General features: G+C 39.4%; 2 protein-coding genes and 1 long non-coding RNA gene across 4 annotated transcripts; 2 read left to right on the top strand and 1 right to left on the bottom strand.

Annotated features, from left to right (window-relative positions):
* Positions 1–4,839: 4,839 nt before the first annotated feature.
* Positions 4,840–6,681, top strand: LOC146644893 (uncharacterized). Its single transcript, XR_014909153.1, has 2 exons — positions 4,840–4,922; positions 5,854–6,681. It is a non-coding gene; the product is annotated as an uncharacterized LOC146644893 (long non-coding RNA).
* Positions 6,682–11,626: 4,945 nt separating this feature from the next.
* selenok (selenoprotein K) lies at positions 11,627–18,146 on the top strand. Of its 2 annotated transcripts, XM_085394129.1 has the most exons (5): positions 11,628–11,735; positions 12,224–12,314; positions 12,699–12,773; positions 13,135–13,230; positions 17,266–18,146. In XM_085394129.1, exons 1-5 carry the CDS (start codon positions 11,717–11,719, stop codon positions 17,267–17,269), a joined length of 285 nt encoding a protein of 94 aa, XP_085250255.1. In that variant the 5' UTR covers positions 11,628–11,716; the 3' UTR covers positions 17,270–18,146. The 2 variants fall into 2 exon arrangements, with proteins under 2 accessions (XP_085250256.1, XP_085250255.1); XM_085394130.1 differs by lacking the exon at positions 17,266–18,146 and having other exon boundaries at positions 11,627–11,735; positions 13,135–13,234.
* Positions 18,147–18,183: 37 nt separating this feature from the next.
* On the bottom strand, positions 18,184–22,923 carry actr8 (actin related protein 8). The gene is made up of 13 exons (XM_085394128.1): positions 22,660–22,923; positions 21,437–21,607; positions 21,217–21,327; positions 20,883–20,987; positions 20,594–20,767; positions 20,278–20,371; positions 20,065–20,197; positions 19,687–19,840; positions 19,430–19,525; positions 19,216–19,356; positions 18,811–19,120; positions 18,540–18,703; positions 18,184–18,412 (listed from the first exon to the last, which is right to left on the bottom strand). The coding sequence occupies exons 1-13, from the start codon at positions 22,792–22,794 to the stop codon at positions 18,269–18,271; spliced, it is 1,932 nt and encodes a 643-aa protein (XP_085250254.1). The 5' UTR covers positions 22,795–22,923; the 3' UTR covers positions 18,184–18,268.
* Between the last annotated feature and the right edge of the window lie 3,992 nt (positions 22,924–26,915).

Here is a 26,915-nt window from a genome sequence, read left to right as displayed (position 1 = left end):
TGTATAAGCTTTGATTGACCTCTTTACTTTCAGCAGCTGACATGTTCCTGTGGTTTTCTCTCCTTTTCTCTCTCATTGCTTTTCCTGTGATTGTCAGTCGGCTTCTAGCTCATCCTAATCTTCTCCATATTTGTTATTAGGCAATTTGTCCAGCATTTCCTACAGGCTATCATTATCCACTCTTAGACATATACATCCCAAGCAGTGCCAATCCTTCCTGTCAATTTCCTTTCTTTTTCTTATCAGCTAAAGCCAAATACTGAGAGTAGATACACAGATCCCCAGATCTCTTATCTAATCTCCAATAACCATCAACAGCTGAAGCACATAGCTGCAGTTATTACAGAGGGCAGAAAGGGAATTGGAGGAGGATAAAGAAGGAAGAACCAGAACAAATAAAGTTGAGCCTGCTAATATTCCACCATGCTCGTCCTTTATTTTCACCCTGTTTCTAAGTTGTTGTTGTTTTGGGGGTTTTTGCTAACACTTCTGTCCACATAACTCCAGCAGGTCTGAAAGTCCTTCAATTAAATGCAGACAAAAGACAAATAATCTTATCTGTTCACAGTTACATTCATTCCAAAACCCTAAACTGTGCAAACTCTCATCTACATGTGTCCCATCTATAGGGACACATGAGGGGGTTACAGTTTTGCCACTGACTCTTATTGAACACTCAGATGTTTCAGATGTTGAAAGGAAATGTCATTTCTCTGTGGGAGGAAATACTGCCACCTATTTTTCTTACAAAGTAGTATTTTAAAATTATCTTTGAACTGCACTGTGTTTACCTGTTGCTGTTTTTAATTAGGTTGCGTGTAGTAACTATGTATGTTCATGACTTTTTCACATGAAAGTGTAAAATTACCAGTATAACTAAGAAATACAATAAAGACAAGAGAGAAGAACAGACAGCATGTGAACCTTGATGTATTTCATCAGGTAAAGTGATGACAGTGTTAAAAGTCCTTATTGTAGTAGGTCGAGCCCACGTTTGGCTCGGGGAAGGTGTGAAAAATAGCCAACCCCCCTATTTAACACTAATGGACTCAGCCATTACAGTCTTGTGAAAACAGTCTAAGTGGAGGAGCATTAGTATCAGTCTAGCTTGTGTGTATGAGAGTCTGACCTGCAACTGAGAGTCAAGATGATAAATGAGTGTTTGCGTAGCTTTCTGTATGTGTGTGTATCCACAAGACTCCACGTCTATGCGCAAAGGTTAAGTGTGTGTGTGTGTGCATATTGTGATTTAAGCTGTTACAAATAGATTCATTTGACTGCAGTGACTCTTTTTTCCATACTAATTATGCAAGTCAACGATGGATATGCAAGCACAGCAACAGTTCCTTCACTCACTTTTAATTATACAGTAGAACATAGCTGAGAAACACTTTTCTGACTTAACTTCAAAATCCACTCAGGAAAAAACATGAGCATGAACGTTTTTGAGCCACATGCCTTAATCTGTCACACGCACAAGCATTTGAAATTACTGCAGCAGTTGCCAAACAGCAGAAGTAGAGCAATATTTAATCTAAACTTTTGACCTTTGGCCTCCATATGGTGTTATGTCCAACCACAGAGCAACAACAGTGTCATTACAAGTTGCTTGAAAGTCATGCAGCCTCCGAGATGGAATAATTTTTGTCCGTTTTTCCCAGGGCTTTAATGGGTCAGAAAGGTCTAAAACAATAAAGAAAAGTACAGTATATTTGTTTGTTAATGAGACGTTTGAGCAAGCAGACAGTTGTAAACACTTCTTGAGAACTCATTGCTATTTGACTGTCTCTGCTGCCCTCTAGTGGCCTAGTGGAAGTGCTACAGGAAACAGGAAGCCAAGGCAACCTATACCTGAACAGAGTGTCAAGTACAATGTAAGAACACTTGTTTTTCACTTTTGCAACTTTAAATATATGTTTCAATGAATTTAATTTAATAAGGAAAATCATCAGCATCATCAGCTAAAATTCATATAAATGTCCAACAAATCTTCAGCAATAATATAATGCTGTTATGTCACTACGGACCCAAGAAATGTTTCAAACACTTTGTTAAATCTGTGCCACAAAGAATTAAGGCAATAAGAAGTCAAAGTGGATAACCAACCCAGTAAGTGCACCACATAACTAATGAAGTGGCCAGTGAGTGTATACTACATGTAATGACTACATTCCCTTAAAAGAACGTCAAGAAAAACATCAAGTTCATGTTTGCCGTGCTGCTTCCAGGTCCTGTAAGTTGCACCCTTCCCTACTACTGGCTCCCACTGATCCTGGTTTTCATGTCATTGGCTTAAGTCTGAGTCCTGCAGCCAATGGATGCTCTCCAGATGGCCTATAAGCCACCTGAAGCTGCACTTTATGACCTAGGCCCTGTTTTGATTGTCTGGGGGGCTATGGGCTATAGAGTGCGTGCTGTTAGTTGTAGTTTGCTTGCCTGTTTTTCTTAGGTTTCTTATATTTCCATCTAGTGGTGATGGCCAAGTGAAGCTTTGAAGCACTCATTACTCAAGGCTTCTCAACACAGTCGTCTTTGGTGGCATCCGATGGTCAAAATATGAAGAGCAGCTTGGTTTGTTGGGGGGTGTAAAAAATAATGTTATGTCAATGTGAGTAACAAATAATTCTGATGAATAAACTTCCCTTGTTTAAAAAGGTGGTCTACATTTGCATGTGATTTATTGACATTTTTTAACGCAATAGGTTAAAAAAGACATTATATATAATAATTTACAACACAGTCATATAACATGTTGGAAGTATGTTTGTGCTGAGGACACTGTCCCCAAATGCTTATGTAATTAAACATTGGACAGGTATATTTATATATAAATAAAGATTTAACTCAATATTCACGTTACTGGGGCTCAGATCCTCCTGTGTCACAACAGCCCTTTGCATATCCTCCTTTATTAGATTTGTAGGTCTTCTTCCTCGCTGACCTTGCAGCTCCATCGTAGTGCCTACATCTAAAGTCCCTATGGTGGAGTTGAACTAAGGACTTGATTGCACCACCGTGTTCCGCACACTTCAATAACCCTTCATTAATTATTAACAGCAGATCTGAAGCAGTTGTAACATAAGATGAATTATTCAGGATTGCAAATATTATCAGTGATGTTCAGAGAACCCAGTGACAATCAATAAGGAATTGAATTGACAAATTCTTATCAGTTCCCATCCCTAAACAAGAGTGAACAATTTTTAGGCTGGCTGATGTTCTGGATCGTCTGGGTGACTGTAAATCTGTGGAAGTCTACCCATGGTTTTTCACTGTCTTTTTACTGGACCGTAAATTGGGTAACTTCTGCTGACTACACAGAGAGTCTGCTGAATCTGCGCTTCCACACACACGTGGCTTAGCAACAAAGATCCACACACCACATTTAAGCTACACCTGCTTTGTGCTGACGATAATATTATATGATTTACCAAAAATAAATACTGAATGTCATCATTTAACTGACAACCATATACTGGTGATAAATTATCTACTTCAATGCTGTATTTCAGTTACTTAGGTATTTACAGCAAACGTTGCATGAACTTTGCTATAACTTAAATACTGCTCATTGTCACTTCTGCGTTCATGGATAGATTCCACGGCACATATTACAACTATTAATGTCACATTAACATTCTCAGTGTTAGATGCCCCTATGCAGCTAGGTTTGTTTTGTGTTGGCAACAGTATTTCATGCCTATCAAAAGAGAGACGCTTCAGCACCCCCAAAATGAATCAAAGCACCCCCAAAGATTTCTTACTTTTTTGACAATATTTGCTGTTTGTGTGACACACTACTAAAAATATAAAAAGCATACAGTACTTGGTTGAGACGTAACATTTTAACAACAAAAGTATAGATACCCCTCGCCTCTCCCCTACTCCGGCTCTGGCGCTCTTGCTGCCAGAGCCATGGTGGCTGAGACGCAGCTGAGCGGAGGTGTAAGTGCCTGGCTTAAAACAGGACATATTAGCTACATTTAACCTTTAGTTACTCTTTATATATATATATATATATATATATATATATATATATATATATATATATATATATATATATATATATATATATATATATATAGTGTTCATGATTCCTTCTTCTTTGAGACCCTTTCTGCTGAGGCTGCAGTGAACAGTATGGATCAACTTCAGGACCAGATGTAAGTTTTAGATCCTGTTTCAGGTCTTTGCTGAATTTTTTTTTCTGTTTCTTAAGAACATGACATTGGGAACAAATGCTGTGTTTTTGTGACTCGCTGCTAGTAACAAAGTGCTTAAAGATAATATTTAAAAATTGGTTATTTACAAATTTGGCTGTAAAAAACATAAAATATTGAAATACTTTCAAAAGCCCTCAGAACTATTGCTGTCAGCTCCCTGGAAGTGAAATTGAAAGAAATGAGGGTTGACTCAAAAGTTTTGCACAGTACAGTGTGTGGTGCAAGGGGATTATTCATTTATTTATTTATTTATTTATTGTGAATCAAAATATCATTAATATTCGGAGAAATTATTTATGGAGCTTTTGTGTTTTATAGGATGTTGACAGAAGGACGAGCTTAGTCTGTGTTACTTCAGAAACCTTGTGATAATCTGTATAGGACCTAGTTTCATAGTTTCTGGATGTTTTTGTTGTAGTTCGGTAATTTTTTTCTGTCTTTAACCAGTAGGACCATCTGTTGGGTGACTGTTACCAACAAAATTAGAAAACAAAAACCCTTTCTTACTCAGGTATTTCATGAACACGGTATGAATAAAATTCTAATGTCTGCATTGGATCTTTGACTTTATCAATAGTTTTTTCACAAATTGAGAGTTTTATTGTGAAAACCCCACCGGACGTACTTTATTCTCCTTGGCGAAACGCTACAGGAGAGTAGCAGTGGACAAAAACACAGACTTGCCGTTCAGATTTAGTTGTAAGTACAGTGCATAATAGTTAGTACAAATTCTTTTGTGTTTGGTTTTTCTATAAATTGTGTTACAAAGATGAAGGTGTGCTCGGAATATGCAGTTTGTTGAGGGGAGCTATGTTCTGGTTTGCTACCTGGCTAGCAAAACTGAACGTTACAGCAAAACTGATTATCATCGGTTTGGTTGGAAAAAAGCACCAACGAGCTTCTCTAAGTGTGCTTGAACTGTTGCACGGTGACGCAAAGTGTTCCGGTGATGTTATCTGGATCCTAAAACAGTTACGTGAACGTATCAGGTGCTGTTGTTTCACCTTCAGTGGTTTTGTGATTCCTGATGCTGGAATCAGCTTCACTCAGGACGCGTTTGTTTGATCCTGTAGATCCGCAGATACCTGAACATTACACGGAAATCGTTCACAGGAGGAAGCCAGTTTTGGTGTTCACAAACACCAAAACTGGCACATATACTGTTTTTATGTTTATTTGTTTGATAAAGCTCATTAACCATGCGAAAACTCAAGATGGTGGCCATTTTCAACATGGCTGTTAACAAAGGCATCAACAAATATTAATTTTATTTATTTATTCAGATAAAGCCAATTAGCATCATATTATTGGGTCATAATAACTGATTGTTGCAGCTTTAGATGACTTTAGCGTGTTGTTTTGTTATAATAATATAATGATGCATTAGTATATCTATATTAAACCTGCAAAATGATAAGCAGCTCAATATTTAAAATTAAGTGCGCTGAGTCTAAAATGTAATTGAATAGAAGTGGAAGTACTTAAAGTACAAGTATATTGAACGTGTTTGTTAGTAAAGCAATTCCAGAAGTGCACTTTTTTGTACCACCAGTCTATCAGCTTCTCCAATAGTGTCAGTTAGATTTGAAATTTTACTTTCTGATAGTTTTTTTTAATGTTTTGCATTCAGGCCACAGAGCATCACCAGACATCCCTCTCAGAGTATACACAGCACTGCAGTGGACAAACCAAGGAACACCGCATGGAAACAATTCAGCTTTGATGTGAATGAGTCCAAGCTACAGAGGCAGTTGCTCAGCTATTAGCTTGACGATCGTTGGGGTTGTCTGTCCAGTCTACAAGCAGTAGTCGAAACCTCTCCACCTCCAGCATGAGTGAGCTAACAGACTTTGAAAAAGGCAAAATAGTCGGCGCGCGTATTGGAGGCATGTCTGTGAGCGAAACTGCTGAGCTGTGTAACGTTTCAGCCCGAACAGTGATGAAAGTCATGAGTGCTTATAAGAATTATGGATTTGCTGCATCAGCACAGAAAAAAAAAATACGCAAGCCACAGAAAAATACAGTTGCTAATGGAAAAGCGGCCAGGGCGAAAGTGGTTTCCGAGTCTAAGGTCACAACACAAAATCCTGATGAAGACATGGACACACCTGAACCCAAGACCCAAGAAGATGAGTAACTCGGTCTGATGAGCTGTACTTTGATCCTTATGTTACATTTAGACTTTTTCTGTTTTCAGAAAACCACAGAATGCCTTTATTTAACCAACACTTTTCCTCTCTGCTGAGAGATTATCTCTTTAAAAAAATGAATATCAATTACTTTATTTATGGTAAACTAATTTTACTGTTTAGTTTAAAGAAATTCGACATAAGAATGGCCAAAAATGATTTTAAACTTTTTACTGATGTGAACTGGCTGTGTTGTAAACTCATACTTTCTTCTTTTTTTCTTTTTGAACAATATTGCATATTTTCAACAAATAAATCTTAAACGTGAATCTTTTTGCGTCTTTTCTCTCTGTGTTAATGACCCTATTTCATTTCTCAAATTGCACATCCTCTCTGAGAGGAGGCAACAGGCAGTTAGAAAATTAGACGTCCTTCAAAGCTCTCGATTAAATACCATGGGGGAACAGTGTACATACATTTTGTTAAAGCACAACTGCTGTACTGAGATTAACTTCTGGGTCACCGGCAGGAGAGTAAATAAATAAAACTTCTTTTTCTTTTTTATTTAGACTTACTGCTTTCGCCATCTATTTAGAGAGCAAGGAGGACACTACATCTGACAGTTTGTCAGCAGCTGATTGGTCCACTAACCAGGACATCACTGCTTCAGCATTCAAACTCATGGAAGCGCCATATGACAGTGGACATTGGGGTACCTAAGTGACAGTGCTCCAACGCAGTGGCTGGGTTTCCTGCTCATCTGTCAGGTGACAGTGTCCAAAGGAGATAGTCACCACTTTAAAAGCAGTGTTCAAATCAGTATGAGTGACTTAACAGAGTTTGAAAGGTGCCAGATTGTTGCTGCACGGCTGTCGGGTGCATCTGTCACAAAAACGGCACAGCTGTTTAACGTGGCAAGGGGAACAGTGTCAAGAGTCATGACTGTGTATATCAAACATGGACGAACAGCATCAGCAAAAAAGAACAGCGGGCGCAAGTCAAAGCTCACTGAAAAGGACAGACAGACGCTTCTCCAGATAGTCGATGAACACCCCGAGTACACCGCCTGTAAGATAACCTCAGAGCTGAATAGACACCTCTCTCACGCGGTCTCTGTAAAGACTGTACGGCGTGAGCTGCATAAAGCTGGTGTCTTTCAGAAAGCAGAGATAGAAACTGATTCTCCAAAGTTCGATGGAAAGAACAGCGAGCCTTACAAACAATGTGAAGCACAGACGCTATCTGAACCCCAGGGTGCTGTGCACAGATACAACACAGACGAAGCTGGACCCCAAATTTGAACTTGAAAAAGATCACTACTTTCAAAGGTTTCTTGACAGGAATAAAGAACCTGAACCTCAGACTAATTAAAATTACCTCATCTGATGGTACATTTCAACCTTTTTCATTCTTGAGTGAACTCAGCTGTCACTTATGTATTCTATGTGCTTTACATTATGAGCCATGAAGAGTGGCTTGCACAGAGATTTATTTTATTTTATTTATTTTACCAGGTTTGCTAATAGGATTTTCAGTTATCCAGCCATAATAACACTGTTTTAATTAAATGATAAAACAGTAAAACTAATAGATTTCTCTGAAATAAAATAACCAAGGCAAAGCTAACAGGCTACGGCATGCAAATATATTGAAAATGAAAAGTAATAGGTTCAATGATTAATATTTAAATAGAATCGCATGTGTTGAAAATTACAGTACTAAAGTAACTGCAGTGATTTAGCTTGTGCTTGTGCTTCACACGGTGACGCAACAACAGACCCGGAAGTGCAGCGCCAACCACAAACACACCTGTGACAGCGCCGCTGTTACTCTGTGGAAGAGGGTTCACGTGTCCAACCGTGAGAGGTTTGACCTGTGTTTTCATCCGTTTTCTCGGCGTCGGGGCGAATATGTTTGCAGTATTTATGTTTTTTATGCAAAGAACGTTTTGAACCTCAACATGAACGTGTGACGGTAGAAAGGTGTAAGGCTACGTTTAGCCAGGTTAGCTTTGCTTTCTTAGCTTTTCTAACTGAAGCTGTGCAATAATGACTGATTGTTTTATTTTTAAGGTGGACAGCATTAGGCGGTTCAGTAAAACTCACTCGTTTTCCCGAAAAGAGCACATGACTGATTAAACCATTTTAGCTGTCTTGTTGCATTCGTGTCCTGACTGATTAGCTGTTAACCTGTTTCTTTTCGGGGGGTTCTGGAAGTGCTGGAGGTGAACTGGTGTAGAGAACAGTGGGTATGATTTTCAGGGGCCTGCACTACGAAGCAGAATTTCGTCTACTGCAGGTTTTCTGTACTGCCAAGGTGGTTCACTTCTCACGGAGGTACATCACCATGGTAACTGATGTTGCAGACGATGGACATTACATTAGTGATCAACAGGTATAAAGTCACCGCCCACTGACCAGTCTCTCTGAAAAAAAGCGTCACCATGGCAGATCCCCCGGGTCTCTGTGCAGCTGTAGAAAACAGCTCATCAGAGCAGACATAACTTTTCTGCAGATAGCAGGAGAGTAAAGATTTGCAATGGCGTCTTTGTGTTTCCCCGATGAGCATCAGTAATAATTAAAATTCATTTAAATTTTACAATAAATTTACTTAGGTAATATATACATATTAGTGTATTAAATATATTAGTGTAGTATATTATCCTAAAGTAGGGCGTCCATTTACACCCAGTACCTATAGACCTTATATCAAATTTCCATAGGCAGAATGTATGTTTGAATTGTGTTTTTATTTTTTTTTTTCTTCCCTCTTCCTGTTCTCATCCCATTAAATACTTTTAGGGCAGCAGCTAAAAGAATAAAAACTAAAACTTTTTTAAATGTATGTTTTGGGCTTTTAATCCTTTATCTGATTGTACAGTGGAAAGAAGACAGTAAAGCTTGGAGAAAGACACCAAGTAAATAGCCTTAGTACAAATTCACACCAAGGCCCTCTGCATTATCCATATAGCATGGATCACCTGCTCATCCAGTTGTCCTATATATAATACATACTTTACTTGTCATAATACTTTTTAAGGAGCCTGAAAGTACAGAACTGTTAGTTGGTAGGGTACTGGGGGCGCTAGTTAGAATTCATCCCTATAATTTGTCCCTCCATTAGCACACTGATTGCTAATCAACACAAAGAGAAAGACAACTGTGTATTGTTATTTCATTGTGTTTGAAATTTTAACTTCTGGTATTTTCTTCTTTCATGATTTTTGCATTCAGGCCAAGGAGTAAAACCAGTCATCTCCATCTACAGTGCTGTGCAAAAGTCTTGAGCCACCTTTTGTTTCTCTATATTTTGCTTCCCAAGGAGCCAGACTTGCTTGTAATTTTTAAAGTTGTTTTGAGCATCAAATTTCCAGGCTTTCTGAAGGTCTTTTTGCAAGTTTTTCCTTTGGACGTTGGCTTCATTGGAGCATAGAAAAGACATTTAATTCAAGGAATGAAGTAGTGTTGTGTTAACCCGTGATGAAAATCATAGCAAAGAACCAGTTATAAATGGTATATTTTGACAGTTTGTTCATTTGTTCTCATTTCTTTAGTTGCATCTTTAGTTAAATCAAGAAAAAAATGCCAAAGATAACACGGTTTGACAGGCATAAAATAGTACTTTTGCACCAACAAGGTGAACCCCAAAGAACTATTAGCCGAAAACTTGGCATATCTCGACATGGTGTGCAGTGTGTCCTTAAAAAATTTCAGCAAACCGGACAAGTGGAAGACAAAAGAAGAAGTGGCCGACCTAAAAAACTATCTACAGCAGATGAACAGTATCTGAAAGTCATGTCCTTAAGAAATCGTAAAAGATCCAGCAAAGACCTGACACAGGACCTGAGAGATGCATCTGGCCCTTCAGTTGATCCAGCTACTGTTCGCCGTAGCCTCATCAGAAATGGTCTCAAATCATTCTTAAAGAAGGGAAAGGGGGAAGAAAGGCTGACGTACAATATACTCAGCACTGGAATGGATAAAAGAAGAGAAGCAGTCGACACTACCCCGTCCAGTGAGTTAACAGACTTTGAAAAGGGCCACATAGTTGGTGCACGGATTGCAGGACTGTCAGTCAGCGAAACTGCCAACTTATGTAACGTATCAAGCCAAACAGTGGAGAAAGTAATAAATGCTTATAATGAACACGGATTTACTCCATCAGCAATGAATAAAAAATATAAGCCACAGAAAAATGCTGGAGCTACTGAATCCAATGCAAGACCAGTTCCTGACTCTAAGACTGAAAAACAAAATTCTGATGAAGACGTAAACACATATGTATCCAAGATTAAAGATCATGAGTAACTTGGTCTGATGTGTTGTATTTTGAGCTTTTGGTTGCATTTGGACTGTTTCTGTGTTGATAAAGCAACAGTATGCCTTTATTTAACCGACAGTTTCCATCTGTGCTGAACTTTTTCATTTATTCACATTTTCATTTTTTTTTTGAAAAGGTTCAAAACGCTTTACTTTTTATTTACTTGAGATAGACTTCCACAGAATGCCTTCACAAACCTTCATTCTTTGTCCAAGCTGGATGTGAGCAAACATGGGTCTCTTTGCAGACTGACAAATATTCATAAAAGTAGATCAACTTGAAAATATTTAACAGTATTCCATTATAATGTTATAATATATTGCTCCTTATTTATAGACCGATGTCTGGCTGTGAATGTGTTGGCTGGTTTACACCGTGTGTGTATTATATTGTAAGGCAAAGCTTTTTTATTTTGCATGCATCATGAAGAGCTCTTATTAAAAAAGAATATGGAACAAGATCCCTAGAAAATAAAGACTTGTGCTTCTACTATCTCCTCTGAATTACTAAGTTGTTCTTTTAAAATGTTATGCTAGTGACTGGAGAATATCAATCCATCCATTTTCTTAACTGCTTATTTAGTTCAGGGTTGTGGTAGTGGAAATGTGTAATGTTTTTCACCCATTCACACACACGTTCATACAAGCAATTCATTTTTATTACTATTACTGTAATATTGAAGCTTTAGGGGAAATGCTGTACGGCCCTATTATATACAGACAACAGCAGTTACTCATGGGGCCTCCCACCTTCTAGAGAGTGAGTCGTAGATTGAGTTCCAAGAAGTAATAACTTGAGCAACGTCAGACACTCCCCTTTCTTTGTAATACATAGATATATCTATTAATCATATAAAAAATAAGTTACTATGTGGGTAGGTTTTTTTTTTGACGTTGAAATGTTTTTCTATAATGAGTGTAAGGTAAGGTGGTTGTAGCTGTTGTGTGTGGTGCGCATGCGTGTCACATAACGCAGCAACAGACCCGGAAATGCGAAGCCAACCGTAAACACAGCTGTGGCAGTGCTGCTGTTACTTTCTGGAAGATGGTGTACGTGTCCAACGGTGAGTGGTTTCCCTGCTTTAACGGATTCTTTGTTTGTTTGATATTTATTAGGTGTTTTTATACATTTTAGAACATAACCACCGCATGAATGTGTGAAAAGTGTTAGGTTACATTTAGCCATGTAGGATGTTAGCTAGCCTGGTTGAATCTGCGTAGCAGAAAGAAGTGCTGAGCTGATGAACCTTAGGTGGTGTTTTAAAACTTCGTCGCTTTTCCAGAATCCGATATGTGACTGCGATTTCGTTTGGGCTTCAACTTCATAGTGGAACGAAATTTATCTTTCTTTAAAACTGTTTTGAAATGTGCTGCAACTCGTTTATGCCCTGATTAGCTGTTAGCCTTTGTGTACTGAAGGCCAGCTAAGGAGTAAATCCGGGTTAACGATTGGCTGGTGCACTCATGATTATTATACATGTATTCCCGTCTTGCAATGTGAACAGCATCACAGAGCCCTGCTGTCTGACCCACCTCTGTGTTTCTCCATCAGGCCAGGTCCTGGATAGCAGGGCACAGTCTCCATGGCGCCTGTCTTTACTGGTTGATCTTTTCTGGGGAGCAGTGGAGTTTATTGGCCTCTTGTAAGTCAAATGAGAATTAAATGAAATAAATAAAACAAAATAGCCACCTTTATTTAACATAATGGATGAGTGACCTTTTGAATAATCATTAATATTCTCATTGCCTGTATTTAAGGTTCGTTAAGAGTTGTTTGATTGTATTTACTGTTGTATTTTCACATGTGTTTTTCTACCTTAAAAAGATGCTGAAAATCTCTTTCTTCCGCTAAAGATAGATGACTTACAGTTTCTCTAATACTGCTAATCTGTTGCCTGTAAAACTGATTGGAATGTGGTGTAATAAACTTACAATATAGTGAGTAAGCAAGAGGCTTTTCTTAGAGCCTCCATTATGGTTTATTCTGAATTAAGCACAAGCCCCCACTCTTTTTTTTCTTTTACCAGTTTCAAAACCATGTTTCACCCCGACATGTCAAAAAATGGAAGCTCTGTTTCATCACGCTTCACTGACGGCAGAGGGTAAGTCCCTGAAACACCATTAGTTGTGTCACACACACATACACACACTGAACACCAATTCTGCACTACCTTTATGTTAAACACTGAAAATTACGTAATCCGATGTAGGAGCAAGCTAGCTTATTAGGAATTGTGTGTCATGTGTAACACAAAGCTAATAAGATGCATGTGATGTTATTTCTTTTTCAGTTGTATCTAAAAAATTGTCATAATCCAGAGAATGACAAATGCAGTTTAACAAAGCTGTTGCTCATTTCAGCACTTGAATTAATTTATATTTAAGCTGTTTAACGCATTAACGCTGACAGCACTAATTTATACCACTTGTTCCTCACATTCTTGTCTACTGTTGGTTATACAGTCCTCCAGGTCCACCTGGTGGCAGAAGGAGGATGGGAAGAATAAACCATGGTGCAGGGCCCAGTCCTCCACCAATGGGTGGAGGAGGATGAGGAAGGTGAGAATTTTTTATTGTCTTTTTTTATTAAACAGTCCATTTTAGTATCAGCTCATATGTAAAGTGAAATTAATTTCAAAGGATGAATGACACAGAAACAAAATGTGCATGTCAGTTTGCTGTATATGTGCTTGTGTAGTCATTAGGGCTGCCACGATTAATCGACTAGTCACGATTACGTCGACTATTAAAATTGTCGACGACTAATTTAATAGTTGACGCGTCATTTGACGCTTTGTAAGATCCCAAAAGACGCAGGAATAAGTAGTAGGATTTAAGAGTGTAATAACAGACTGAAACAGAAGACGGCAGCACTGCATGTACAAGGATGCCAGCTGCCGTTAAACCCTGAAGAAGAAGAAGCTGTGTCCCAGAATTCATAGCGCGGCCCTGCTCAGTTGTCAACAATGACGGCAGCTAGTTAGTTTTAATATTACTCTTATTATTCTTTCTGGCTCACAAAATAAACATTTAACATATTTTCAGGCAAGAATGTAGCTGTGTAAACTTCAAATATCTGCTCAGCTTATCAAGACATATATTTTCAAAAGCGCTCCGACGTTTTCGGAGACGTCTGTTACCCACCAGCTCGATAGCTAGCCGGGATTCAAGGCTCACTAGAGCCGGTGAGAACACTGGACTCCCGGCAAATCGTTTTCAAAACCACCGCCGTCTTTCGCTACTTAGGTTAAAGATGATATGTAAGTCACTTAGATAACTTAAAAGTGATATTGTTTGGCTTTTTTTAGTATTTTATTTATTCCTGAGTAAATCGGTTTGGCTGAGATTAAAGTTATAGTTTTTACACAACTGAATAAACGTCAAGCAGACAACTGATTATCAGAAGTGTGAGATGCTCAAGAATATACTCCAGTGTCCTGTTATATAGGGTGGGCCATTTATATGGATACACTGTAATAACATGGGAATGGTTGGTGATATTAAAGTCCTGTTTGTGGCACATTAGTATATCTGAGGGGCAAACTCCTCAAGATAGGTGGTGACCATGGTGGCCATTTAGAAGTCGGCTGGATTGTCAACCCTCTTCTCCCACTCTTCACACACTGATAGCAACACCACAGGAGAAATGCCAGCACAGGCATCCAGTATCCGTAGTTTCAGGTGCTGCACATCTCGTATCTTCACACCATAGACAATTGCCTTCAGATGACCCCAAAGATAAAAGTCTAAGGGGGTCAGATCGGGAGACCTTGGGGGCCATTCAACTGGCCCACGACAACCAATCCACTTTCCAGGAAACTGTTCATCTAGAAATGATCGGACCTGGCACCTAGGGCTGGGCCATATCATACCGTTCACGGTAATACCAGTATAATGTTGGGCAACGATAAGAAAATGAAATATTGCGATAGAATATGGGTAAAACGCGCATGCGCAGTGCCTTTGTTTTCATATGCACATGGCGGAAAAAGCATGGCAGCGACGGAGAATGAGGAGAGTGAAAGCGGATCGTTAAATGAAACGGATGAACCAGAATTGGTTTGTAAAAATGCTGCAACTGCAGTGGTGTGGCATTGGTTTGGCTTTCGTCCGTCAGATACACAACAAAGCACTATTTTTTGTGGTGGTGGAGGCCAATAGGTGGATGAGGGAAAGGGGAGGCAGGAGGAGCAGAGAGCCGAGGCAGCCGCCGGCCTAAGTGTCAGGTGAACTGAACTTCAGGTAAGAAGTTATGACCTGCAGTCTATCTGGGTCAGATATAAACCGAGTTTATTCTCGTTGTGCTGACTTTTTCGTACTGCGTGCTAGCTGGCATGACGGAGTTTCTATACAGCTGGGTGGGTGCTATGATGTTAATGATGTGGAACTTTATTTTATTCATAAGGTTAATTATTAGGGTTGCCAACTGTCCCCTAAAAAACGAAATCGTCCCGTATTCAGAGAAAATATTACGCGTTTTGTATTGAGGTGAAAAGGAAGAGTTTGTCCCGTACTTCAGCTACAATGAAAAAGACACAAAGCTGGAGTTATTTCGTGTCTTTGCTGCACAGCTGCCTCTTCTCCTCTCATTCTCTCCCATCAATGATCAGCTGATCGGCTTTTCTCTCTTGTTTATTTATCGCCCACTTTGCGCCAGAAAGAAGAAACCAGCGGAGGTCGCGCTAAACAACAGCAGCACGTTTAAGCTTGATCAGCTGTTGTTAGAATTTATTTAATATTTCTTTCTAGTATCAGCTGATATTTGCTGGAGCCACAGCTGTAAACCTGCTGGTCATGATATCGGTTTGAATATGTGGTGAGAGTGAAACATGAAGATGAAACCAGGAGATGTCCTTACTGAATCATCAGAGCTGAACAGGTGATGGAGAAACAGGTTTACCTTTTAGGTGACATGAATGAGTTGAAGGGAAGTTATGAACTGTTTCTGAGAGACAAATAACACCAGGATCCTTTTTTAGGTAGCTGACAGCTGGTAACTGTGCAGGGGCGTGTCTAGCAAAGTTTTGCCAGGGGGGCAGGTAGGGCATTAACAGGGAGAGGTGGGCACAAAGAAGTACTTTTCTTTCTTATTCTCATTTAAAATGTCTAGCTTTTAAAAAATAATTATTTGAATCTTATAACAAACGATTGATAGATTGATGCATATATACCATCAAAACTGTGTCACAACAGCGTTTGTTTTCATTCAAAGGCTTTATGATTTTTCCTGTAATGGTGGGCCGGTCTCTAGTCCAAATGCCCGGGCTGATTTTTTGTCCCAGTTCAGCCCTGTATGCAGCTCATTTGCAGTCTGGTGTTACCTACATCTTCCTATTCGGAAGGCAGAATTTCCGAGTTTCTGAGTACAATCAAAAGCACCACAACTGCATTGTACGTGTTGGATGTAAAAAGCGCACATGACGCTGTGATGTAGGCTAGAATCATGGCAGCAGTCAACGACGGTCCAGGCGTGGGATTTCTCTTGTGGAAATATCCACATTATTTTTTCCTTTCTATTGGTAGGTGGCACAGTGCACTTGTGGCAAGTAAGCAAGCTAGAAGACTGTCAATTTTGCTGGGTATCCAGTTACGGAAGCAACACATTAACAAGAGAATTCTGAGTAAAACCAAAGTTACTTTCCCTAGTAACTAGTTACTTTGAAAGTAACAAGTAACTTGAAGTAACTGAGTTACTTTTGATAGAAGTAACTAGTAATGTAACTAAGTTACTAATTTAAAGTAACTTACCCAACACTGGTCACCACCCATCTTGAGGAGTTTGCCCCCTCACATATACTAATGTGCCACAAACAGGACTTTAATATCACCAACCATTCCCATTTTATTACGGTGTATCCATATAAATGGTCCACCCTATATTTTAGATAGCAAGGAGCAGACGGCTGAGTTTATTAAACTCCACCGAAACAATCTGCAAATGTCATTAAAATTTAATAAACTATCATCTTGACTTTATTTTTAGTTAGCACATACCTTAAACACTTCAAGCTGTAAGCTAATCATAGTTATATAAGAGCAGATGCTGCTGGTGCAATAAGCTGTACGTTTTATGTCCAATGGATGCATGATCTGATTAGTCGACTAATCGCAAAAATAATCGGTGACTAGTCGACTATCAAAATAATCGTTTGTGGCAGCCCTAGTGGTCATATTGATGGAAAGGTTTTTGTAGTTTTCTTGTGTTATATCTATTTGCATTTCTTTACTAAGGTTACATTGTACTGAGTTCTAGATAAGTGCTACTTTTGTGTAATAACTGTTAGGGTTATCATGATCTGATCACTTGATCATTAACAAAAAATACTGGGGGGTGGCCAGTGGTACTCTTCAGCCTCCTACTACATGGACCTATGGCAACACCATCACCCTACTGGAAAGTAGCCCTCAGCCTTTTATAGCTGAAGAGTAAACAATTAACTCCTTTTTTTTATGCATTTTAACATTACTCATTATTACTCATGAATGCATTTAGGTTATTACCTTGGGGGACCTAGCCTAACAAAGAAACTGATTATATATGGCCGTGATATGAAAACACTGCCTGACTGTTATATTACCTGCTCCTCTCTCTAGGTAAACGCCTACACATGCCGTGTAGGCGTGGGGCCTTGCACAGTGTCTTAGAAGCAAAGGAAAGATGATAAAGTCACAGTGCTAAGGCCCTTCCTCATCAGCTGTCACTGTCACAAGCAGTTTCTTGACGCCTTTCTGGGAATTCCTACACGTAGGGGCCAGAACGGCTGATACCACAGCTATCCACATCACTTCTTCCCTCATTTTCTGCGTCGGCTTTTCCAACTTGCAATGTCACCAGTTTCTTAGATATGGGTTATGGTTCCTGGGAGTCATCAGCTAATGTATTTTTTTGTATCCTTCTGTTGAATAAAAAAAAAAATACTGAGTGTGTCTCCTGCTATTATTGTCACATTTGGTAATGACACAGCTTGGTTCCACAAAGAGCTGGTCGGTACTAATAGCAGTATCACACCTTTGGCTCAGCACTAATTGTTAGGATATCTAAAATCAATGGATAATTTGGTAATGGCACAGGTATACATTGTCTTTTTTTTAACTCAAATTGCAAAAGTTGATTAAGACTTGATTATATCAGTCTTGTGTGTGACTATGATATAATTCCAAAGAGTACACTTAATCACTTAATGTTTCTATTAATTCCAAATATCTTGTACCAGGTATCATGGGTTTACTGTATTTAGAATTCCAGACATTCATGAACATTCAGAGCATTGTGATACAACTGCAGTACATGACATAAAACTGTCAAACTTATTTAATACTGTTCAGAAGTAACAGAAATATCTGCATTGTCTTAAACAGCCAGGAAAAAAAAAACACTGAAAAAACACTGGTGACTGTGCTAGAATTGTCAGAATTTGCTGTCACACTATGTATAGAGTTTATTTAAGGAATTAAATCTTTTTTCTGGAAAAACAGTTCTCACTCTTCCTTTATTTACTGCAGAAATGTGTTCGACAGTTTGCCAATTTCATCCTTCTGCAGTCCACTGAACAGTGGGACAGTTTGAGTCACCATTTCAAGTAAGAAGAGCCTGTTTTCACCACACAAAGGCAGCTCTTTCACGGAGCATTCGGACACCAAAGCGGTGCCATTCCCTCTGGTGGATCCACATTTCTTGCGTGGTGTCCAAACATGCCAGCACTGCTCCACCTTTCCATGAGATCAGCCGAGGATCCATGTCCTAGAGCACATACGTGTCATATAAAATACATTACAGGATCAGTCTGCAGTATAAAGTTATCTGTCTTTTGAAGACAGATGCAGGTCTGTGACCTTTTCTGAGATATACTAAGGTAATTTTGGGGTACCTTTGGACGTGTGACAACTTCCACATTGTCTACCAGCCTTCTGAAGGACGGTGGCATCTTGTTGATGATGCGGTGAAGAAGGAATTCCTGAACTCCATGAAACATGAGCCCCCCTCCCACAACCAGGATGGAGCTGTACATCTTTCGTTTGGTTTCATCTGATGCTGTAAATGAAATGAGTACAGAGGCTCAAACAGGATATTCCATGGAAGTTTTTATTCTCATCGCTAGATCTTTGAATATAAAAACAAAAATTAACTTCATCACTTACCACAGCAGTCGATGCTATGCAGGACTGCCTTATCTAATCCCAATGCTTTGCTCTCAAATTGGCTCATGATGGCCGTCTTCCTGGACAGATGGGCAGACACAGGCTCTTCCACCTCTCCTGCTCCCATCAGGGACTCTCCATGGGCAGCCCCAAGCTCTGTTTCCCCCTGCATCCCTCCTCCTCCTCCACCACTCCCACAGCTCCTGGGTAGATCTGACAGGTCCCCAGTCCCTCCCTGATTGCTCATCTCCCCTTCCAAACATCCACTTGGTCTGGAAATAGCTTTCCTGTCTGCAGCTGATTTGGAGGACTATTGGAGAAAATAATTAAGTAAAAAAATAGCTGAGAACCATTTGGTTTCATTGGTTTCAGTCTCTGAAACCTGTATGTGTGTGTGTGTTTTACCTGGTCCTGTTTGCTCTGTGTAGCAAGGAGGTAGTGTTCATCATGAGGGTCCTCTGAGTCGCCTTGGGAACGGAACTGAAGCGATGACATCTTCTGACCTACAATCCCAAACGTCGTCGGGTAAAAAAGGCCCATGGGTGCCTACAAAGAAGACAGAAAAGTAGTTCAGCACCAGTATCAAAACAGCATCGTCTTTACCTTCTGATATAATTACCTGTAGTTTCTCATCCCCAAGTCGAACCTGGTACAGAAGAGCCGGGGCCTCTGGAAAACGTGTCTGAAATTCATGATCTTGTAGCCCTGATATGTCCTGTTAAGAGAAAACAGAAAAAAGATTTTATAGTTAATATGTACTTAAAATTGCTCCATTGATTATTTAGAAGTGAGTATGGCTAAATACTCAAAGATGCTAACAAATCATTGTAATGCACAGACACTAACACCCTCCCTCCCACCCTGACTAACACACACTTGATCTAGATGGCAGAAGGTCTCTTTCAGATGCTGCAGGAGCTGACAGTCTAGTCTGTTAGACAGCTGACAATCTCTGTAGGGAAATCCTGCCCTCTGCAGGAGCCAGAAGAAAGTGCGGGTCACATCTGAGCCACCGTATGCTAAACACAACCTGCAAAGTCCCACAAATACAAGATACCATGTAAGACATTTGCTAAATAATGCAATAAAAGCAGGAAGTGAAACTAACATGAGTTTTAAAATTAAATATTCACTGTTCTGTGTTTGTTGTCTGTGACAACCGGGTCAAATAATTAAATATATTTCATATGAAATAATGTTTAATATTAAATGTATTTCATTTAATCAAACATAAACGTGAGTTTTGAGCCCCACCTGGAGTTTCGATGTGACACTCCGTCCTCCACACAACAGATACTGGTCTTCTGGTCGCCTACATCCACGACACAAGCGCTACTCAACCCACTGCCAAAAGTAGCACACACCGACTCCTGGTGCACAATGATAGCTACACACAAAAAGACCAGGAAGTAAGTTGATGGAAACAAAGAAATTTCCACTTAGTTACGTGTGAAGATTGTGTAATACCTGAGAACCCTATATTGAGCAGCAGCATGTTCACAACCTCTTTGATGTGCTGTCTGTTGTAGATGTCAGGGACCAACAGGATACATCTGTAATACTAAAAGAAATAATGCGAAATGAGCAACTGATGATTAATGTGGATGATCATCTGTTTGAAAGTTTATGGAACACAAAGCCTGTAGAAAGCCTCTATTACAGAAGCAGCTAGCTAGCTAGACAGCTAGATAGATAGAGTCTTATTTTTTATACTAATATAAAGAAATGAGGGATTTATCAAGACTACTGCATCCTGCTATAGAACTGAGAAGTTTTCTCCTACCTTTAAATCTTTGAGAGGGATCTCCAGATGCTTCTGAATCACATGACTCCAAATTGTCTCGAGGTCAGCCAGGACAGCAGTCAGTGAGCCTCCAGGACCAGCATGCACATTGAGCTGACCTCTGACTACAGGCCAGTGGATGTTGTAACAGTCTGTTGGATTCACATAAAGAGCCTGTGCAATAGCAGAAATGGGGGGGTAAAAATTAATCAAGGCTTTAGGTAATGAAAATGGCTTAACAAGTCATATTTCACAGAAGTTACGAGTTTGCTCTAATACATTCACCGACCTCCTCTCCAACCAAATAAGGAGGATGGTGGGTTGTGTTTGTCCACTTCACTCTGGAGCTGCTGTCTAGCACCGCAGGACGGATCTGACAGTTATACGCTCTGGCCTAAAAACAAACATACAAAACTGAACCACTGCTATAAGAAAATACTTTTATGGATTAACATCATAATCAATTAATGAAAAGAGTTATTTTCTATATTGTATATCAGCTATTCAAACCTTACTAAGTTGCTATAGGACCTTAAGGTCTTTATTTCTTTATTGTATAAGATAGAAGAGAATCACACTGCATTGTGTTGCTTTCTTCCCTAATTTCTCTTTTATAACCATACCTGATCAGCAGACACAGGAGTCCTCCGCACTCCGTTTGACATCTTCTTGGACCATATAGCCTGATCAACCATTTTAAGGCCATTCTGCCTCTGCTCGTTGCTTTCTGGTTTCTGTTGGATATTAAGACAAAACAATAAGGATAAACACTTAAAAATGACACCATTTAATTTGACAACAGTGAAGTTGTATTATGGGTGCACCTGGTTTTGAGTCACATACATTTAGACCTTCTCTCAACAGCCATGCATCTTCATAGCAGGGCTGGCCACTTTGCTTGTGCCTGCGTGCTATTACATGTGGGACCGTCACTGGAAGGGTGTCCGTTGCTCGGCCAATACGGAGCGTCCTCGATCCAGTGTGGATGACAACTACAAAATTGCTCTGTATTTGCTGTGAAAAAGAATAGAAATTTCAAGTTTCACCCAACAAAAGAGCAACTGTGGACACCTGCGCAGCCTCTACTTATGGAAAGACTGGCCACTAGTTTTTGGAAACTGGTTGCATGGATCTGTTTCCATCCAAGGGCTCTGGTGAGGTCAGAGCTATGTGCAGGATAGTCTATATCATAGGTGTCAAACTCTGGCCCGCGGGCCAAATTTGGCCCACAGCCTAATTACATTTGGCCGGCGAAGCCATACCAAATTACTATTAGAGCTGGCCTACTGGTATTATACAGCTAATATATATATCGTTTAGTATTAAGCTTTGCTTGTTCCATATTCAGTTTTTCAGCTAAACTTGTTTGAGTCCATAAGAAAAGATTCATTCTTACATCTGGAGGAAGATTTTTTTTTTCCAATAAATATTAATGTTAGCCCGCGACTTTGTTCCATTTTGAATTTTGGCCCACTGTGTATTTGAGTTTGACACCCCTGGTCTATATCTTCCACACCACACTGGAGCTGTTGGCATAATGTTAGACGTGCATTAATGCCAGCACAAAAACGAAAACACTACATGCTGTATCATTAGGTTTAAGCCTTTAAAAAGAGCCCAAACCCCGTCATCCTTGCAGCTAGTCTTAACCCCAAACAAAGATACTGACTGTTAAACCTAGTTTCCACATCTACCACATCTAAGCTCCTGAAACTTTAAAGAGGGGCTTAAATCAGAAGGGTTAACACGTGTTTTCATCCGTGTTGGGAAAAACAAAAAGAGGTCAACAATTAAGAGCTAAAATATTTCAATATCAGCTTTAACTCAACAACTCTGAGCTTTAAACCTTGTTGCCACATGTAGCAGGTTATAGACCCATTTAGCAACGGTGTACTACTAAAACAGTGTACTAATACGATAGTAAACGCACCATCACAATAGTTTAGCATGTGTCAAGTGAGAACAAAATGTTCATGAAAAATACAAATGCTACATTATAGATTTCTGGCATATATACGGCTATAGTTCATGTATACAACAGCTGGGTACTTCATTTTCCGTCTCACCTCTTGAGGAGGCTCTGGTATCGCCGGAGGAGCGATGGGTCTTTTCACCCCGCGCTGCTGCTCCTTCTCTTTCTCCCTCTCTCGCTCCTTTTCTTTGTCCTTCCCGTTATCCTGCTCTTTCTCCGCCTGGGTCATGGTCTCCTTTCCACTTAATCCACTAAATACTTAGAAATGACAAAGTCACGGTCTTCTAGTCCCAGCGAGATGGTTCAAAGTTGAAGCACAAGCTAACACCGTTACCTTCCCTCTGAATGAAAAGTTTACTTCCGTGTTTGGTCACGTGGTGCAACATTTCGATTTCTATTTGTCCAAAGATTTCTCTGCGCGTCTCCGCATTTTTGTTTGTTCGTTCGTACATTTTTAATACATTTTATTTTCGTTTTTATATTTTTTAGAAGACATAATATTCCATTGTTTGTGGTGTGAAGCGTTAATGACTGGCGATAATAGTTTTTCCGATGGTACAGGGTGTTGTTTTAGATCGTTTTACAAGACGTGGCGATTTCTTTCTTCATAAACTTTATTTAAACTTTTAGAAGAAGAAGAAACAAAAAGGAGCTATAGCTCCATCACCCTGCGCCGGTGATAGAAAAAACATTTCAACATAGCATAGCATAGCATCTTTATTTATAACGCACTATACATCCAGCAATGTTGGCCGAAGTGCTACAAATATAAAACAAAGAGAAAACAGTTTAAATTACATATCGAATATCTTAAAATTAAACATAATATAATTAATAAGAAACATATTAAGAGACATCAAGTCCTGCTGAAAGCCAAGGTAAATAGATATTTTTTAAGACGTGATTTAAAAACAGATAAGGAAGATGCCTGTCTAACATGTAAAGGCAATATCAGACATGGGATTTTTATATAATATTTTCACATGATGTGGTCAGTTTATATATATTATTTTCCTGGGTTAGTATGGGGCCTCTAGTAGTGATGTGACAGTAAACAAAACAAATCCATGTTCAGTAATTAAGGTACTTTGCATTGATTATTTTTATTTAAGAGAAATCTATTAGTTTTCCTGTTTGACCATTTGATTAAAACAGTGTTATTGAACCTGGGTAACTGAAAATCCTATTAGCAAAACTGGTTAAACAATAAATCTCTAGGCAAGCCAGATCCTGCACTTCTCTTGATGTAAAGCATAGAGTATTTAGTGCCTGAGTTCACAGAAGTTGTTACTTATCAGAAGTCACCAGAGGTTTTTTAGAGCCGATACCCCTAATCCTAAAAATGGGTATTCAAACATAAGAGCTGGGGGCCACAAATAACATTTTCCTACTAATAAGGACCTCCCCCATCACCATCCAGACTTCAGCAAAGTAATTAAGTAATAAATAAACAATTAAAAGACAGAAAGGTTCCCGTTTTCACTGTTTACTATAGAATTTTCTTTTCACAATGAGACTAAATGTTTTGGTTTGTTTGTTGTTTTAAAGAGAATTTTCTGTGAATTCAAAAACCTTTCCTATAATTACAGGGCAGTCTGGAGAATGAGCTACCAGAAATTCTTTCCTACAGCTGCATTTCTTTATTATGTGGAAAAACTTAGATGTACTGTTCAAACTACAATTCTTTTTCTCCTAATAAGATATCTCAGGGAATAAATGTGCAGGTAGAGTCTTTTGCATTGTCAGAAAGGGGAGTTTCACTGGTCAGACCTACTGTTGGTCAAAGTGGGTTGTTTGTGGCCCACATGGTAACATGAGTTTAACAACCCTGCTCTAGAGGGTGGGAGATACATAGTAAGATAAGTAACTGCGTCTGAGCTAAATAGCATAAGCCCTAAATAAACAGCACTTCCCTAAAAAACCTTTAATACTCCGATAATAAAATATATTTCTTCAGTACCGCGACCATGAATTGAATAAATGGTTCAGAAAATAGAATAGTCTCCAGTGACCACCATCAGCTCTGTGAAGAAGCTCAACATCTTGTGGAATATTTCAGAAGGTTAGTGGAGGATTTTATACAGACACATTAATGCAGAAGAACAAGTGTTTATTTTCTAATAATTTCCACAAGTTCCATGTTGGTTTTTGAACTCATAAAAAATGTCTTGGGATAGGAATGAAGGAATTAAATCATTACTGTGAGTATTACTATTGAACCAATCTGGACATATAAAAAAATTGTTGAAATGTACCATTAGATGAGGTAATTCCTTTTAACTAGTATGAGGTTCAGGTTCTTTATTCCTGTCATGAAACCTTTGGGAGTAGTGATCTTTTTCACATTCAGATTTGGGGTTCAGCTTCTTCTTTATTGTACCTTGGCACAAACTTTGGGGAATCAGTTTCTAGATCTGCTTTCTGATTGGCTGCTCCTCGAAAGATACCAATATCTGTAAAGATACCTTTACAGACACTGTGTGAGAGAGGTGTCTGTTCAGCTCTGAGCTTCTCTTACAGGCAGTGTACTCGGGTCTAGAGTCTGTCTGTCCTTTCCAGTAAGCTTTGATTTGTCATAAAATTATGACCATTTGTCTAAGTTGAGTCCCCCTTGTACTGCCAAAACACACCTCACCCATTGAGGCATGGACTCCACTAGACCCCCTGAAGGTGTGCTGTGTTATCTGGCACCAATGTGTTAGTAACAGATTCTTTAAGTCCTGTAAGTTGCAAGGTGAAGTCTCCATGGATTGGACTTGTTTGCAGTGCATGTCTCACAGAACCATTTTTGTGCTAGGGCATAGTATCCTGCTGAAGGAGGCCACAGCCATCACGGCATACTGGTTCCATGAAAAGGTCTAAATGGTCTGCAACAATGCTCAGGTAGGGGGTACGTGGCAAAGTAACACCAAATGGATGGCAGGACCCAAGGCTTCCCAGCAGAACATTGCTCAAAGCATCAGAGTCCCATATCCCATATTCTGACACCTTTCTATCAGAACCAGCATTACATTTTTCAGCAATCTGAACTACAGTAGCTCGTGTGTTGGATTGCACCACATGGGCCAGCCTTTGCTGCCCACATGCATCAATCAGCCTCAGTCGCCCCTGTCAATGGTTCACCACTGTTCCCTCCTTGGACCACTTTTGATAGATACTGATCACTGCAGACCGGGAACACCCCACAAGAGCTGCAGTTTTGGAGATGCTCTGACCCAGTCGTCTAGCCATCACAATTTGTCCCTTGTCAAAGTCACTCGCTTGCCCATGTTTACTGCTTCTAGGCCATAAATCAGCAGCTGACAAGACGTTAAATGTAGTGCCCTCGTTGGTCCTTAAAAGAATGGAGAAAGCTGTTAGAGAAAATGAAAGAAAAACACAGTTGCGTTTATTTACAATAAATGTATGGAGCCCACAGTACCTGAAGCATTAGTGAATAAGGAGCTGTGCAGAACGACGGACACAAAGGCATCATTCAAAATCTGTTAAATGAAGCTCATACGAGCGTACTCACAGCACTGTCTTCACTTTAATCCCCTGAAAAGTGAAAGACGTTTGCGTTCTTACTGACTATAATTACAACGGACATTGTACTTACTCTGTCACTGTAGGATGAGCTTATGTTTGTTTTACTTGCAAGCATGGAGCTAGTTCCACCCATAGATTTTCAGAATAAAGCATCACGACAATGGCTCAACAGCTGCTTAAAATAGGGGAAGGCTAAAGAATGTAAATTGGACATGACGTTATCACTGGTAAGATCAAATGTAATCAATAATTACAGGCAGCTATAAATAAATACAAAGGCATACACGAAGGAGAGAAATTAAATAGCAAACAAACTAAGAAGCTGAACATAATTAATGATAGACAGAACTCAGGAGTCCAGTAATAAATAAAAGCAAATACTGCATATATATCACACATGGGGCGATCATTTGAAAGAAGTGAACGTGATTTATTAGAGTACAGAGATTGAGAAAGAAACTATTAGGAGATTAGACTGCAATTAAGATACCAGCAGAGCAGAGTCAGGGGAATGAAGCAGGACAAGAGTCCAGTTATTTGTACCTCACTGCTCCCTCCTGTCCTCAGTCCCCACAACACGGTTTTGATATTTCCTTGCAAAGAGTATGCATCTTTGAGATTACAAAAAACATTTGTAGATACACTTCATGATTGTGTAACACCAAGATGGAATATGTCCACCATGACAAAACAATATTTATGGTCACAACACTGGAATTTCATCATTTGTTGTCAAGAATGTAAACAAAGGTTTCAAAATTGACAAGATCAAGTTCATAGAGAGTGCCATGGATATAGGTGTGATGTTTCTGCTATAGCAGT

This window comes from Rhamphochromis longiceps, linkage group LG20, assembly GCF_057381845.1.
Source record: "Rhamphochromis longiceps isolate RC_006_pf linkage group LG20, R_longiceps_female_GT1.1, whole genome shotgun sequence".
Lineage (NCBI taxonomy): Eukaryota > Metazoa > Chordata > Actinopteri > Cichliformes > Cichlidae > Rhamphochromis > Rhamphochromis longiceps.
This window is presented reverse-complemented; position numbering and strand designations above follow the sequence as displayed.

Bases quoted from the DNA above. Each gene is read 5' to 3' on its own strand.
- actr8 (XM_085394128.1), bottom strand. From the start codon at position 22,794: ATGACCCAGGCGGAGAAAGAGCAGGATAACGGGAAGGACAAAGAAAAG. The intron at 20,372-20,593 runs GTAGGAGAAAAC...TATTTCTTTTAG, and splicing joins TCCCTCTCAAAGATTTAAAG to TATTACAGATGTATCCTGTT. The intron at 19,526-19,686 runs GTGTGTGTTAGT...TTCTCTTAACAG, and splicing joins CCTTCTGCCATCTAGATCAA to GACATATCAGGGCTACAAGA.